Below are 16781 nucleotides of genomic sequence, written 5' to 3' on the forward strand. Positions count from 1 at the left end.
GAAAACTGCGGGAGACAAGTGGATGCATTACATGCAGATATATGCCTCCTGTACCGAGCATCTTGGGCCATAAGAGCAGGGGAGGAGCGGCAAGGGGGGGCAGCTCTCCCGGCCTTTGCGCTTCCCGCTCCCGAAATCATGATCAGGAAATGTCCCAGGGACTGCGAAGGGAAGTTTTTGCTCTAGGGCTTGGAAAGCGACAAGCCGGGCAGAGCGAGCGCTATCTGGAGGGAAAATAATAATGATGGTGAAGATTATGAAATTAATAATAATAATGATAATAATAATACCTCTCCGCCCCCCCCCCCCCCATGACCTCTGCCTCCTCGTCGCCGCACCGCAGACAAAAAGTTCCCAAAACTTCCCAGCGCAGCCTGTGGCAGCGGGAAGCCCCCGAGGGACGCCGCCCCGACTCCCTCGGGTTTTGGGGGTCCCTTTCCCCAGCGCCGCAGTTCCTGCGGGTGCTGCAGGCCAGGGAAAGGACGGGCTGCTCGGCCCTTTTTTTTTTTTTTTTTTTAATTATTATTATTATTCGGGAGCTGGGCACTTCCCAGCAACTTGGTGAAAGGTGGTGGTGCCTCCCGCCTTCCTCTTCCTCCCCTCCCCTTCCCCAGGAGACTTTCTCTTTACAAGGTACGGTAGCTTAGAAATAGCTGGAATAAGTCACGACTTTAAAAAAGAAGGAAAAAAAGGGAAAAAGAAGAAATGAAGAAAGAAATCCGCATGAGGTGTTACTTGGCTGCCCTGCTGCAATGGTTTCGGTAAATAAGGGGAGCCCAGGAGCGGTGTCTCTGCCTCCGGTGCCCCTCTCCGAGGAGAGCTGCATGCAGGCATCCCAGGGGAGGCGGTAATGGATGGAGACCTGGCTTCCTCTCGCCCAAGTAATTGGCACTCGTTCCCTGCTTCCTCTCGGGCTGGCCGGGGAGCTAGGGAAGGGTTTATGTGGGCTCGACTCGTGCTCGCCCTTTCGGCCGCCCACACGCCCAGGGGGAGGCCGGCAGGAGTCATCCGGAGCCCCCCGGGGCCGCCGCAGTCCCCGGCGGCTCCACCTGCCCCGGGGGACATGGCCCTCCCCGCATCGCTCCCCCGGGGGTTTGGGCTCCGAGCTTTCACAAAACCGTCAGGCGGCTGAAAGGATAAAAAGAATCTGCTCTAAAACGGGGCGGTAGCCTCAAATGTCACTTGGAAATGGAAGAGTGGGTTGTTGGCTCTATTGTCGCTCTCCAGGACCGTTTCAGTCAAACGGGAAAGTGCTCGAAGAATGAAACAGAGAGAGAGAGAGAAAGGAGAGGAGAGAAAGACAGAGAAAAAGAAAGAGAGAAAGAGAGAGAAAGGAGAAAGAGGAAAAGAGAAATAAAGAGAGAGAGTGAGAAACAGAGAAAGAGAGAAAGAAAGTCTTTTTCTCAGACTACTTTTCTTTTTCTTTTCAGGCTGAAACTTTGCAAGTAGGAATCGACTTGTTTCTTGCATCTAGAGTTTCCCCCTTAGCAAGAGAGAAGGGGGGGGGGTGAAAGAGGAAGAGAGAGGGAAGGAAGGAAGGAAGGATGGAAGGAAGGAAGGAAGGAAGGAAGGAAGGAAGGAAGGAAGGAAGGAAGGATGGAAGGAAGGAAGGAAGGAAGGAAGGAAGGAAGGAAAAAGAGAAAGAGAGAGAGAGAAAGGAAGAGGGAGAGAAAGAGAGAGAGAGAGAGAGAAAGAAAGAAAGAAAGAAAGAAAGAAAGAAAGAAAAAGAAAGAGAGAAAGAGAGAAAGAGAGAAAGAGAGAAAGAGAGAAAGAGAGAAAGAGAGAAAGAGAGAAAGAGAAAGAGAGAGAGAGAGAAAAAGAAAGAAAGAAAGAAAGAAAGAAAGAAAGAAAGAAAGAAAGAAAGAAAGAAAGAAAGAAAGAAAGAAAAAGAAAGAAAGAAAGGAAGAAAGAAAGAGAAAGAGAGATTCTGTCTCTGACTGTTTTCCTCTCCAGATCACGCCGTTTTGGTTTGGCAACTTGGTTTTCCCACGGTGGAGGAGCAGGGGCTCGCAGGGGAGCAGCGAGCAGACAGACAGACACGCACCGCCTCCCCCGAGCCGCGCTCACCGTGCAGCAGGCTCCTGGCGGGCCGAGAGGCCGCCGCAAGCGGAGCCCGACATAAAAACTACACGGGGAGGGGGACACGAAGCCGTGCGGGCATCACCGGCCTCCTCAAAGCCGTGCCCGTCACCGGCACCCTTCTCCAGGTGCAAGCCTGGGAAGCAGCAAGTCCTCCGCGCAGCGCCCCGCGCATCTCCCCGCGCATCCCCCCGCTCAGCACCTCCTGGTAGCCACAGGTGCCGGCGCTGCGGAGGGTGCGAGCGCTGCGGGAGATGCAACAAGGCGCGGGGAGGCAGGGAGCGGGGGGCGGCGGGAGGGAAAAGAGGAGGAGGAGGAGGAGGAGAAGGAGGAGGAGGAGGGGAAGGAGGAGGAGGAGGAGGAGGAAGGGGGGGAGACAGCTGATGCCTGTCAAAGCCGGAGCCGCCGCGCTCTCGCGAGAGCCCGCCCGGCTGTAGCCACGGGATGCGGGGCTCAGGTGCGCGCAGAGCGCAGCGCAGCGCGCCCGGCGCCGGGCAGCGGCAGGCAGCGGAGTGAGGAGAGGCGGGGGCCGCAGGGAGCCCACCCCAGCCCCGGCCCCGGCCACCCCGGCAGAGGCGGCCGAGGGGGCAGGGTCCCCGGAGCCGCCACCACCACCGCCGCCGCCGCCGCCGCCGTCGTCGGTTTCCCTCCCCCTCCCCGAGCCCCGTCGGGAGGAGAGCGCCCCGAGAGCACTTTTGCCCCGACTTGAGGAGTGTTTGTGGATTTACATGCCAAGCCTTCAAGATGATGTCCATGAACAGCAAGCAGCCACATTTTGCCATGCATCCCACCCTACCTGAGCACAAATACCCCTCTCTACACTCCAGCTCGGAAGCAATAAGAAGAGCATGTCTACCAACTCCACCGGTAAGGGACAGGCAGCTGCAGCCCTCTTCTTCCTTCTCTTTTCCTCCTTCTTGTTCTGTTCTGTTCTTTCTTTCTTTCTTTCTTTCTTTCTTTCTTTCTTTCTTTCTTTCTTTCTTTCTCTGTTATGCATGCACGCACTCTTTCTCTCTCTCTCCCTCTCTCTCTCTCTTTCCTGTACACTGCATGTATGTGTATGTGCATTAATAAAAAAACCGCTGCGAGGCACATTTTGACAAGCGGCGCTTAATGTTTTTTTCATGTCTTCCTCTGCAATCATCTGAGCGCCTGTGATCTTTTTTGAAAGCGGTGTTCACACGAGTCTCCGACTTCATCCACTTTCTGTATTAATTTTTATGACTCGGCCTCTGAAAAGGAATGCGCTTTATGTGCTCTTGTGTTTGACATAATTCCCCAGCTGAGAGTTACAGATCTGTTTCTTCTCCTCCCTCCTCTTCTTCTTCTTCTTTTCCCCCCTTTCTTCTTCTTTCCTCCTTTTTTCCTTTTCGTTTGTCCCCTTCGCTCCTCTCTTTTTTTTCCGGATCCTCCCCCGGCCGACTCATGTCTTCTTCTTTTCTCCTTCGCTCCCTCTCGTTGCCGTCCCCCGTCCCTCTCCCGTCCCTCTCCCCTCCCCTGCCCCTTCCCCGCGCTGCCCCCCGCTCGCTCGCCCCCTCCCCACCCTCTGCATGCCGACCCCGGCTCCCTGCTCGGTCCCCTCGACCTCCCTCGCCCCTCTCTCCCTTCGGGGGCTCCCCCCCGTCCTCCCCCGTCCCCCGGCCGCCGGTCCCCCCCCGTGTGCCCCGCGGCGCCCTCCCCGCACCCCGCTCTGTTTTGTGTCCCTTTGCAGCTGCAGAGCAATATCTTCGCCAGCCTCGATGAGACCCTGCTGGCGCGGGCCGAGGCTCTGGCCGCCGTCGACATCGCCGTGTCGCAGGGCAAGAGCCACCCCTTCAAGCCCGACGCCACCTACCACACCATGAACAGCGTGCCCTGCACCTCCACCTCCACCGTGCCCCTGGCGCACCACCACCACCACCACCACCACCACCACCAGGCGCTGGAGCCCGGCGACCTCCTCGACCACATCACCTCCCCGGCCCTGGCCCTCATGCCCGCCGGGGGGGGCGGCGGAGCCGGCGGCGGCGGCGGCCACGACGGGGCGGGCGGCGGCGGCGGCGGGGCAGGCGGCGGCGGCGGGGGAGGCGGCGGCGGCGGCGGCGGCGGCGGCGGGGGCGGCGGGGGCCTCATCTCGTCGTCGGCCCACCCGCACCCGCACATGCACGGCCTGGGCCACCTCTCGCACCCGGCCGCCATGAACATGCCGTCGGGGCTGCCGCACCCGGGGCTGGTGGCCGCGCACCACGGCGCGGCGGGGCAGGTGGCGTCGGCGGCGGCCGTGGTGGGGGCGGCCGGCTTGGCCTCCATCTGCGACTCGGACACGGACCCGCGGGAGCTGGAGGCCTTCGCCGAGCGCTTCAAGCAGCGCCGCATCAAGCTGGGGGTGACCCAGGCCGACGTGGGCTCGGCGCTGGCCAACCTGAAGATCCCGGGCGTGGGCTCACTCAGCCAGAGCACCATCTGCCGCTTCGAGTCGCTCACCCTGTCGCACAACAACATGATCGCCCTCAAGCCCATCCTGCAGGCCTGGCTGGAGGAGGCCGAGGGCGCCCAGCGGGAAAAAATGAACAAGCCCGAGCTCTTCAACGGGGGCGAGAAGAAGCGCAAGCGGACTTCCATCGCCGCCCCGGAGAAGCGCTCCCTGGAGGCTTACTTCGCCGTCCAGCCCCGGCCCTCCTCCGAGAAGATCGCCGCCATCGCCGAGAAATTGGACCTCAAAAAGAACGTGGTGCGGGTTTGGTTTTGCAACCAGAGACAGAAGCAGAAACGGATGAAGTTTTCCGCCACCTACTAAAAAAAAAAGAAAAAAAAATAAAGAGGGGAGGGGGCCGGGAGGGGCGGCCCCGGCTGCGGGGAGAGGGACCGTGGGGTTTTTTTTGGGGGGGGGACAGGCGGGGACCGCCGCTGTCCCCCGCGAGGCCATGGGAAGCTGCCGGGGACCGAGGGACGATGTAGAAATAAACGCGAAGTACTCGAAGAGAGGGGGTGCGGGGGGGAGGGGGGGGGGGGAGAGGGGCGGGGGGTGGGGGATGCGGGGGGAGCCGCTCTCAATTATTAAAACGCAAAGACGCCGGGACACCACCGAGAAGCAGGAGGAGGGAGGAGGTGAAAATGCTCTAGGAAGCCGCGGGGGTCACTTCTGCAGCCCCGTCCCCCTCTCCCCCTTCTCCCCCCCCCTCCCCCGGACCCCCCCTCCTCCGGCAGAAAGTGGGAGAAAGAGCAACTTAGAGCGTAACCACACAGACACACACCAATAAATACCGTGACAGCAACAGCCACAAACCGACCAACCTAAGTCACAACTTTCAAAGGAAAACAAAAAAATCCGAACAACAATCCCGAAGGCAAAAACTGTCGGTGACGATGCTACTACGTTTGTTTTGCTTTGGGTCTCTTTGCGTTGCTTTTCCTTTCATGAGAGTTTTCTTTCTTTTCCCTTTGCTCGGTAAAGGAGGACGGCGGTGGGGGCTGTGGGGTTGCTCGGTTTGGGGGCGGCTTTTGTCTTTGGTTCTGGTTGTTCGGCGTTGGTTTTTGTTTTTGTTTTTTTTTTTTTGTTTGTTTGTTTGTTTGTTTTGTGATTTTGCTTTTATGTATATTTTTTTTTCCTCGAATGCTGTTTTCCGCGAGGCTTTGGCGATGGGTCTTGTCTGCGCCGGGGGAGCGGAGGGAGCCGGGCTAGGGCCGGGACTTGGGGCAGGGGCAGGGGCCGGATCCGTGCCTGCCCCTCGGTGCGGGGCACCCGGAGCGCAGCCGCTCGGGAGCAGCCCCTTTGCTCCCCGCTGCTGCCGCCGTACCCCCAAAAGTTACTTCCGAGCCCCTTTGTCTCTGCGGGGTTGGCGTTCCCACCCCTGCCCCAGCGGGGATGCTCCCTCCGCTCCCCCTAACCCCGAGAGGAGGTGCACAGAGCTTCAGCAGGGCTCGTGCCCCCCGGCACCCGCAAAAAAACCGCTGGATTTGGGGTTCGTGAGCAAGGTCCCGGCCCGGCTCCCCCCGAGGGCTGGGGGTTATTTCAGCCGGGAAGCGACCGCAGCCGCCGGTGCGAGGAGGCAGGGGCTGAAATGACATTTGGCTCAATGGCAACGAGAAGGGGCTCGGAAGTCGTTTGGTGGAAATAATACACCTTTGGTGGGGGCTACTGGCTTTTTTGGGGGTGGGGAGGGGGGGGTCCGTTTGCACTATCCCAGCCTCCCGGCTCGGCAGCGATGCTATTCCGTAATAACGGTGCTGGTACTGCTAGGCAGGGTGTCTCGCGGATCCGGGAGGGGGGGAAATAAATAAGAAAAAAAGAGAAAAAGGTCAGAGCTCCTTATGTGAAACGTCAGCTAGGTGCAGAAGCCATTGCAGGGTCCGGCTGTTACGGAATGACTGTTAATGCTTTTAAGTGAGGCGGAATCTGTGAAGGGAAAATACCCTCCCGTCTAAATCAAAACAAACAATAGACTGAAATTATGCATGACCTAAAAAAGACAAGGAAGGAAAAAAATCATAGAAAGATCCGTGATAAAGTCTCGATATTATTTATTTATTTAACTATTTATTTTATTATTATTATTAATATTATTATTATTATTTTGTGTATCATTGTTTGCAGCGCAAACATTCTATGCATTTTGAAACTGAGCACTAAATAGACTAGCTTCTGGTAGAATCTTTTGTGGATGGTGTAATTTCACAGTTTAACTGCCTGTTTTCACCGAAAACACAAACATTCTTGTCACGTTCTTGTATTTAGATTTAAAAGAGGTTAAAAAAAAAAAAAAAAGAAAAAAAAAAGGAGAGAAGAAAGACGATTGTAAATATTTTCTTTAATGCACAGAGAAAAAAAAAAAGGTTACAAACTGCAACCACGTGTGGATCCTGAAATGTCTCACTGAATAATCTACCTGTCCATGTATGTCTGCTGAGCTTTCTCCTTGGTTGTGTCTTTATTATATTACTTTTATTTCTATCAGAAATATTTCTGTACGCCAAAATACAACAGGGAGATGCGTCCCAGCATACTTACAAATAAATCAAACGTGAAAACAGAATAGTTATTATTATTGGGTGCATTTAAAAAAATAATAATATTTCCGAGACACGGCTGGTAAATTCAAAGTAGAGCCGTTAGCCGATAGGACTAATTCTACCAAAAAGAAAATAGTGAGAGATGTATTTTTCTGCTAAATCCAGAAATCATTACTTTGAGATAGCTCTTATGTGAAAATCGGTGCTCTGAATAAAATTAACTATATATTAGCTGCGTGTGTTTCTTGAAGTTTATTCTATAACTGCAGAATATAAATCAAAGTAAAATTTTAAGAAGGACTTCTGAAGTATTTCTTTTCAGTTTGCTGGAAAGGATTATGCACCTACAAAATATGTATAAAGAAGAAAAGCTTGGGTGGTTTCAGGTTTATATGTTGTTCTGACTGGCCTAATTGCACTTAATTATGTAACAAAATACTTTATTTTTATTTTGGGTTAATAAATATGAAAATCCTAAACTGATCTCTCCTTATGTTGTAAATGCCATTGTTCATTAGGAACGTATAGGATGCCACCTACTGCTTCAAGTGATCAAAGAACCTCTTTCTATTTTCTGATGACCTGTGACTAGATCAGATGCCAAATGTAAAAAGTTACTTAATAGCTGGGATTATTTCTTCTGTAGACATATTTTAGCCAAATCTTTTTGATTTCGCCGGTAAATCTGTGAATCAAGACACGTGATGTTCAGAAAGAATAATACGTTCAAAAAGCTGTGATTTTAAACAACTGTTGATGTTGAAAAATAAGCACTAAAGGTATTTTTAAAAACATAGATCTCGTCCACCGGAAATTGACTTGTTTCTGTTGTTACTAACTTGAAATGTCATCAGAATTTTTAATAAATGCATTTGTAAAAATATTATTTTATAGAAAAGTATTACCGGATATCATTTTTGGAGAGTCAGGAATGAACAAATAAAAATAATTACCAACGTTGTTTTTTTTTTTTTCTTTCCATCTGCCCCAGACGATTAAAATGTTACAAGCGAAAACACATTTGTATTATACGTAATGGGCAATGTATGTATTGAAAAGTTAAGGAGTTTGTTTTGTAATCAGTACAATCCTTATCTAGTACAGAGAAAAAATAATACGTTAATAAACCAGATCCTGAAAATAAAAGCTTTGCAGGGTTTCCTATTTTTTTATGGTAGGAAACTGTGCAAAACCGGAACGTTCCGCTTTCCTTCGGATAAATTTGAATATTTCATTAAAAAAAATACACGAAATACTCATGAGGTGTTTTTAATAAATGCCTCGCTAAAAATATCTCAGGAAATAAAACTGAAAAATAAAAGAAAAGCGTGTATATTCGTATTTGTAAGGATGTACAGGAGGAGTGTTAAAACTTTTGCTCCCTAGGGAAAAAACAAAAAAAAAAAAGGAAAGGGAAGGAAAAGGGAAGGAAAAGGAAAGAGGAAAAAGGAAAGAGGAAAAATGAAAGAGGAAAAAGGAAAGAGGAAAAAGGAAAGAGGAAAAAGGAAAGAGGAAAAAAGGAAAAGGAAAAGAGGAAAAAAAAGGAAAAAAGGAAAAAGGAAACAGGAAATGCCGCCCCCGGGTGAGCCCCCGAGCCCCCGGCTCCCAGTCCCTGCGCTCCGGAGGCTTCTAACGGGGCTTGGGCGGTCGCCAGCGGGCTAGCGGTAGCCGCCTTGGTTCGTGCTCGCCGGTGCTGTTCATACTCTCTTGGGCCGGGCTGGGCCAGCCAAAGGGCTCCCGGGCAGGGTTTGGGGTCGCCGGCGCCCCGCTGCCCGGCCGCCCCCTGCCCTCCGGGTACGTCCGCAGGTAACGGGACACAAAGCGCCAGGCTGCCTCGCGGTGCTCTGGCGTTTCCCAGACGGTTTAACCCCTCCCCCGGTTATTTATGGCTTGCTTTTGAGCCGGTGCTATTTTTTAAGGCTTTATTGTATTTACCTGCTGACTCCGAAGAGGAGAAAAGCCTAATTGATTTTAACAGATCAGGCAGCAGAACTCCAATCCGCATGGGAACCTGTTTCCACCTGCGAGACAGGCAGATTATTATCAGTAATTATGTTATTTAAGAGTTGATAAAATATTAGAGCTCGCTGGCTGCCGCCTCGGCCCCTTCCTTCCCCAGCCCGGCCCCACGCCGGCAGAGCGGCGGTGCTGCAGCGCCGCTTCCATCACGTGCGGCGCGGAAGGAAGGGTTGCTGCAAACACAATTACACAGCCGCCGTTAATAATTCATGGCCTGAGATTTGGAAAATTAATAAAATGAATTATAACAAGAGGCTAATTAAAAACTTTAGTAATTGTTGTCAAGACAGCTTGATGGGAGGCATGCTGCACGACACCACCACCACCACCCCCCCTCCAGCTTCCCCTTCTTCCTTCTTCCCCTTCCGCTTTTGGGAAACATTTTTTTTTTTCCTCCTTTGCAACCCCCCTCAGCACCTGAAGGAGGCTCGGTGCGGGAGAGAAGCAGGGCTGGCAGTGGGTGAATATATATATAGGTCAGCTGCAGTGGGGATGGGACCGGGGTGGTAGAACTACAAACAGACCTCTTTGCATCGTGGTCAAATGGATGGATGGATGGGTGGAGGGGTGGATGGATGGATGGGTGGGTGGGTGGGTGGGTGGATGGATGGAGGGAGGCATGGAGGGATGGAGGGATGGAAGGGTAGAGGGATGTGTGCATGGATGTGTGGGTGGATGGATGGAAGAGTAGAGGGGTAGGTGGATGGATGGATGGATGGATGGAAGGAAGGATGGAAGGGTGGATGGAAGGATGGAAGGATGGAAAGGTAGAGGGCTGGCCGGATGGGTGGATGGATAGATAGATGAATGGAGGGGTAGAGGGATGGATGAATGGGTGGATGGACAGACGGACAAAATCCAAGGCTCAAAACTTCATTTAAAATAGGATCTCACATATAAATCTTCGAAGAAGCAAAGAGAGCAGCAGCCACAGAAAGCTGCCCAAGCCCTGTGGCCAGGAGAACAAACGCGGGCTGGGGACAGGCAGGGCACGCTGGCCTCTGCACATTGCTGCCCACTTTGCTCCTCTGCTTCTCCACCCCTGCCCTTCGTCCTGCAGGCTGCAGGCACAGCTTCCAGCCGGTCCCAGCGCGGCTGCTGCGGCGGGGCGGGAGCTCGCCGGTCCCAAATTGCTCTCTGGGTTTTCCCTCTGGGAAAGCATTCGTCCTCCTTTGAACTGAGCTTTAACTCCTTCGGCCTGCTCGCCTAAGTCTGCCAGAGCATCTCGAACTCTGGGAGGAAAAAAAATAATAAAATAAAAAGTTCTTACACGCCTCTTTTTAAAAATACATATTGGGAAGAGAAATGGGGGGGGGGTGTGTCACTTAAAAAAACCTGATCTCATAAGAAGCTCTGAGGACTGAAGCGTTCAAAAGGCTTTATATCAAAACTAAAAACCCCACGCTGCCACGTTGCGGGGAAATTGTGACTTGGCCTCGATGTGCTCCGTCGAGTCCCCCGGTCGCCCAGCCACCGGCCCCTCCCGGCCGCCAAGGCTGCGGCACCGAGCAGCGGCTGCAGCCAGGGCATTTTGGGCTGCCAGCAGTCCCACATCCCTCGGCCGGGTAAAAGAAAGCGAGTTAAAAGTATAAGCCAAAGCTAACACCTGTGAAAGCGGAGTTTTTTTATTTTGTTGCATTTTATTTATTTATTTTTTTCATTCCGTCCTCTTTTTATTTGCAGAAGATGCTCCTTGACGAGAGGATAGCGTGTCAACATGAGCACGTCTTTGTACGGGCTGCGTGGAAAGAAGACGAGGCGCCGATATCCGTAACCTAGTCCTTGATTACGGTCATTAGGTAAACAGAATTACTACCAAAAGTTTGTTTGGTAACTAATTATAGCTCGCTAAATCTCTGCCTCTCTTCACTTCAGCATAATGTATACAAACTTTTGTACACGCGGATCAGAATAAAACAAAGTGTTGACAGCATCCAGCAGTGGAAATTCACTTACACAAGACTTTTTTTCACTGAAGTGTTGACAATAAACATTTAATGAAGGCAGAGACTTGGATGTCTCCAGACAGTGTCAGAATACTTTAAACAGACCATTAGCATGGCTTCTTCTACTTCAAACAGAGCACACTATACCATAACATTATAAAAATACAAAGTATGAAACAAATAATCTGTTTATACAGATATTTTAAGCTGTTTTCACCAGCTCTGACATCCCCTGTATTTAGTAACAGAAACTTACTCATTTCAGATTACTCGCGCTTAAAAAATGTTAAATACAGTTAATGCAATATTAATCGCCCTTTGGTGATATAAAATGCAATATTTTCAGGCAGCTATCGAGCTTTTCTAGAGGAAGAGCTGATGAAAACAGTCACAGCTGAATAGTGGAGAGAAAAAAGCTCTGTATTTATTGCTTTTGTTTGGCTTTTGGCTACAGAGACAGGAACATTCTAATGGGGTAAGGACATTTATTTTATCTGCAATCTATTGCTGCTAGAGCAGGAGTGGCAGATGGGGTTTGGTGTTATATTCACGGAGTAATTTAGAGCAAATCCTAATAACTAATAATGATTTATGTTAATTTCAATCACTTGTGTGACTTTATTAAAGCGCTGCTGTACGAGGAGCAGAAAGAGCGAGGGGAGAGAGGGGGGAAAGAGGCGAGGCTGGAGAGAGCTGGTTCTGTCTGAAACCGAACCGCGGGCTGGGAAAAAAGCTTCAAAAGGCTGCGTGCTGGGCGCCTGCCACATCGCCCACCCGAGGAAGCAGCGACCAGCACCAGCCACGGCTTTCTTGGGAGACTGCGCGTCTTCAGCGCTAATTTCTTACAGAAATGCCCCTTGCAGCAAGCCCAGCCGCCTACGGGAAGCAAACAAAATAGACGGAGAGAGAGGACGAGGCAGAGTCGGCGTGCGGGAGAGGTTCGCGTTATGCAAAATGTATTGATTTGTGTGCAAGGACCTGCCATGCTGATGCGCTGGGCTCCCGAAAGAATAGAGGGAAGCTCCTGGCAGCACAGCTAGCAAGACCCAAAATGTGCACCGTGCCAAACTTTTATTCCGGGCTGCTTCGGCGCGGTGGAGGTCTGCAGCTCTCTGCTGACATTGCCTCGGCTTTACTCCTCACGGCAAAGCCCTGGGAATCTCTTCCCCACGGGATTTTATATTCTTATTGGGAGGGGAAAAAGGAAAGGAAAGGAAAGGAAAGGAAAGGAAAGGAAAGGAAAGGAAAGGAAAGGAAAGGAAAGGAAAGGAAAGGAAAGGAAAGGAAAGGAAAGGAAAGGCGATGAGCTTTTTTTTATTTTCCCCCATCACCTTCCCTTCCATTAACCACTGGTGAGACCGGGGTGCACGCACGTAACCGCAGGCGCGCACGTCCTCGGGTGTGCACTGGAAAGGGAGATGGTGGCAAAAGCGAGGAAATCTCAACCCAGCTCTTGCTGCTCTGCATAGGATCGGTTTGATGTAGCATAGAGGAGTACTTACAGGATTTTGAAAGCGAGGGTGCTCTTCCCTTCTGGCAATTTACTTTCCCAGCTACCTTTATGCGTTTCTCTGCCTTAAGGCATACAGTCTGAAAGTAAAACAACATCAAAGCTCCTTATTAACACTATTTTCCTGAAATCAGAAGATGAAGCTACCTGAAACGTTTAATCTAGTGTTAACATTTATTTCCGAACAAAACAGCCAGAACAAAGTTCAAAAGAGCTAGGGCAGTTATCTACGGGAGACTAAAAGGCAAAGTGCAGGGAGTGATTTATGTTTCTGTCAAAACCCTTGAAACGGATTAAATAAACCTTATGTTTCGCCTCATTCCCAGCCACCGCCTCGTGCATTACAATTCCTTCTCCAAAGAACAAGCCAGGGGCTGGCTTCACTCCCTCTGTGCCAGGTGCCATCCCCTTGCAGAGAAGAGTTTCCTAACTTTTGCAGAAAGCTGTCTTTTCTGCTCTGCATGCTAAATGCGAGTGATTTCCTTGCAATGCGATTTGTGCTTTTTATTTATAAGGTTTTATTTATAGCAACGTGGCTTTTATTTTTTTCCTAGGAGGGGGGAAGACCCCCCAAAAACATGAACCCTCTGTTTTATGGATTGCTTCTGCTGTCTCTCTCGTCACCTTCTTCTGCCAACCGCTCAGCTCTGTCCCCCTAAAGCCTCCGGTTTCCAAAAACCCTGCTCGGGGCGGTGGGCGGTGGGCTCCGGGGCAGCTCTGCTGTGTTAATGGCCCTGGGGTACGCCCGAGGTGCCATCTCAAGCTGCTGCGCACGCCATATGTCAGGCCGTTAGCCACATGGATCTATTAATCAAAGGGGGAGAGGGGGGAGAGGGAGAGGGAAACGAGGGGGGAGCTTTCAATACCCCTCCCCATTTTGCCGCGTACGCTCTCCTTTCATTTCTCCGGGATGCAAAGAGCCAAAGCACCTCGACCACGCAGCTGTAATTCTCTTTTGATCCGCTCTTTTATAGCCCCGTGTAACCAGCTCAAGCCAGCCGACAGAAAGATTTGAGGCGGTGTGTGGTGTGTGTGTGGTGGGTTGTGTCTCGTTTCCCCCCGCAGAGGATTTAGTTGTAAAGTGCTGCTCAACTTCTGCTACAAAAAGGGGGTGCCGGTCCTCCCCTCCATCTGCAGTCTCCTCCCTTGCGGGGTGCTTCAGCTGGCGAGCTGAGCATCCCCCCCTCTCCACCGGGCAGGCTGGCAGCCGGAGTTCGGACCGTCCCTGTCCTCCTTCTCCTGTGGCCTGTCACCCCCTCGCAGGACATCACCACCTCTTGTACTGGAGCTTTGCTCCGCGGGGACCGAGCCCGCGGGACCCCCAAAAGTCCCGGACCCTCCAAAAGTGCCGGGAGCAGGGAAAGGAGAAGCCTGCGCAGGACGAGCGGTGTCAAAGCCCCCGTGTGCAGGAGCTTTTCGGGCTTTTTGACGCTGCCCTAAGAATGGGACCTCCTAAATTTCTGCGGTTCAGGCGAATAAAGATGCTCCGATGAGTCCAAGGCGAGGGTTTGCGCCCCAGGAGGTGCAGGTGCTCCCGGGGCTGATCCCTGCTCCCTGCCTGGAGGATATTGGGGATGTCGTAGGGGTCAGCGTGAACATGCTCACACGGGCTCCTCCTAGACCCCGGTGGTCATCTATAGGTGACGCGCCGCAATCATTACTCTCAGAGTAACTTTAGGACCGCGCAATTTTTGGCTTTTCTTCCGTGATGCGGGAAGAGGGACATTAAACCGACCGGTCTTTCCCTCGGAAATAATGCGGCGTGAAGTTTTGCCGTTCCAGATTATCCTTAAAAAAAAAAAAAAAAAAAAAAAAAAAAGTGCGATGGCGAGGACGGGACCGCCGGGGTGCGCCAGCAGGATCCCCTCGGGGGGATCGAGCAGTGGATCGGGCGGATCCCGCCGTGCCAGCTCCGCTCTCCAGGCCAGGCTGCACACACGGATGGGCTGGAAATGGTTGAAAAGCGCCCGGGGGAAAGAAAAGGACGTGGGCTAGTCCAGGGACACGGAAAGCACGGAGAAAGTCTGCTTTTTTGTAGGTTTCCGTAAAACGCACAAGACCGTCTCCCTTGCCAAAATTCCCCCTGATGGTGCAGGGGATGTCAGGGAGGCAAGTTAGAGTGAAGAAGGGTTTGAGACAGTTTCTGGTTGTATCGCGCATTGAATAGCCAATGCTGGAGTCAGTCTTTAAAACAGACTAATTTGCTGACCTTTTTTCCCCTTTCGGCGGATGGAAAAATAATGTGTGCATCCGTGCTTAGATCTAAACCTTGCACCCGGAACGTTTTCTTTAACACAGATTGCCTTTTAACCGGCAAAAAAAATATGAATGCCTTTCTAAGCAATACTTTGCATCAAGACAGAAGTAAATGCACGGGCTGAGCGTCAGCTGATGCTGCATTTCCACCTAGGGAAAGGCTCTTATTACCTTTAAATTTTGGTGCACACACCACCCATCATTTTCTTCCTCTATTTAAAAGGTAACCCATATATCTGTCGTTTTAGGTTTCCAAAGACTCGTAACTTAATTCCTTCAGGCTATTCATCAGCACAGTAATTAAACTAGCAAATGGATGTAAATAAAGTGAAATTGGTTTCATGACAGATGAGCCGAAGAGGCCTCTGACATGAAACAAGCCAGGACAATAATTATTTCTGCACCGGGCTATATGAGGAACTCCATCTGGATTTATTAGGTGCTGCAAGTTATTTGCTGGGAGCAGGCAAGACAGGAGGACTCACTTTAATTTGACAGGATTTTTTTTTTTTTTTTGCATCCTAAGTAGGTTACAGAAAAATAAATCTGGAATTAACTTTGGCAATCCTCTGAGAAGGCTCTACCCAGCGTAAAAAACGCGGCAGGGAAAATAGGCAATGGAATAAAGGTTTATTAAACAATTTCTTCCCGAGTGCTAAATGGAAGGGAATCTGCGTTAAAATCCTACTCTCGAGATCTCCTCTATTAAATTACAACCCAGATCGGGGCAGGCAGCGTGTTTCCTTTTCCTACGAATATACATGCGTTGCAACAGAAAGTAGGCAGATTTGGAGAGCCTGGGAATTCTGGAGAGCTTCTCTTAAGTAAAATAATTATAGTCTCAGCTAAACGGTGTCTGGCAAGATGCCTCCGCTCCCCCTCCATGAAGGAGAAGTTTTATACCTGTGGAGAAGAGGGGAGCAGAGAAAGGGACTGGGAAAGGGAGGGTATGGAGACCGCAAGGCTCAACTGTAATTGGAGCCATCAGATCCAGCTTGGAGTGGAAGTAATATACAGAATAAATAAAAAAAGGACTCTCACAGCAGGTGCAGATTAGTCCCTTTTCCCCTGAAAAGATTAGAAACGGCCTGCTTTATGCTTAAACGTACTGTCAATTATTTAAGCGCCCCTTCGTGATTAGCAAGTAAAAGTAACGCTCCAGAGCGCTGGAGAAATGAAGCAAGAATAACATCGCCTTCCCACGGCTCACGCCGCCTTTCCAGCACATGCCCAGATCCCTGCCGGCTCGCATCGCTCATCCCGGGGAAGTCTGCGAGCTGCTACACCTGTGGGGTGGGGAAGGGGAGAAGGGGGAGAGGGAGGGGATGGGGAGGGAGGGAAGGGGCAGGTTCAGAGGGAACAATTCCGCCGGCGAGGCTGCGCAGGCTGCAGCCCAGCGTTGTGTCAGAGGCGCTTTGGGGCTTTGGGAGAGATTTTTCCAGGAATGCTGGACCCTCTGATCCCTTCCTCTGGGGACAGGACAAATAAATAAATAAATAAATAAATAATCCGGCAAGAAATCCCAAATAAAAATAAAACCCCAAACCAAACCAAAAAAAAACTCTACCCTACAAACCACCCTATTTGAACGGGCTGGAAATGAGCCGGGGATGCCTGTGTTTGCAGACGGCAGTTTGATCAGAGTTCCTATCTGCCTGCAATCAAGTCAGAGGCGTTTTTCCCCCTTCCTCCTGGAAAGGACCGTGATAACTGCAAAGCCGGGGAGACGTCCTAAAGGGACCGAAATCCCCTTATGTCTGAAGCTTTCCCTTTTAACACACACCAGACTAATTATTTAAAAGTTCTTGTAAAATTAGAAGACATAGCCCGGTCCTTTAATTAGAATACAGTGTGAATAGGGATAGCATATGGAGGGGAATGTCAAGAAGAGGGTGCCAGGGGCAGATCCTAGGAAATCTGTATTCATTTCTGCCTCCTATTTGTTCAGTAATCTCTACCATCATAACTAAATCTTGGAGCAC

The 16781-nt window shown here is 51.0% G+C and overlaps 1 protein-coding gene across 3 annotated transcripts; it reads left to right on the forward strand.

The window, feature by feature from the left end:
* The first annotated feature begins 2811 nt into the window (after positions 1-2811).
* POU4F1 (POU class 4 homeobox 1) lies at positions 2812-4855 on the forward strand. 3 transcript variants are annotated; one of them, XM_050715403.1, is made up of 3 exons: positions 2812-2946; positions 3791-4094; positions 4200-4855. In XM_050715403.1, the coding sequence occupies exons 1-3, from the start codon at positions 2824-2826 to the stop codon at positions 4853-4855; spliced, it is 1083 nt and encodes a 360-aa protein (XP_050571360.1). In that variant the 5' UTR covers positions 2812-2823. The 3 variants fall into 3 exon arrangements, with proteins under 3 accessions (XP_050571360.1, XP_035421087.1, XP_035421086.1); XM_035565194.2 differs by having other exon boundaries at positions 3791-4052; positions 4161-4855; XM_035565193.2 differs by having other exon boundaries at positions 3791-4855.
* The last annotated feature ends 11926 nt before the right edge of the window (positions 4856-16781 follow it).

The sequence above is a fragment of the Cygnus atratus genome, chromosome 1 (assembly GCF_013377495.2).
Source record: "Cygnus atratus isolate AKBS03 ecotype Queensland, Australia chromosome 1, CAtr_DNAZoo_HiC_assembly, whole genome shotgun sequence".
In the NCBI taxonomy this organism is placed as follows: Eukaryota; Metazoa; Chordata; class Aves; order Anseriformes; family Anatidae; genus Cygnus; species Cygnus atratus.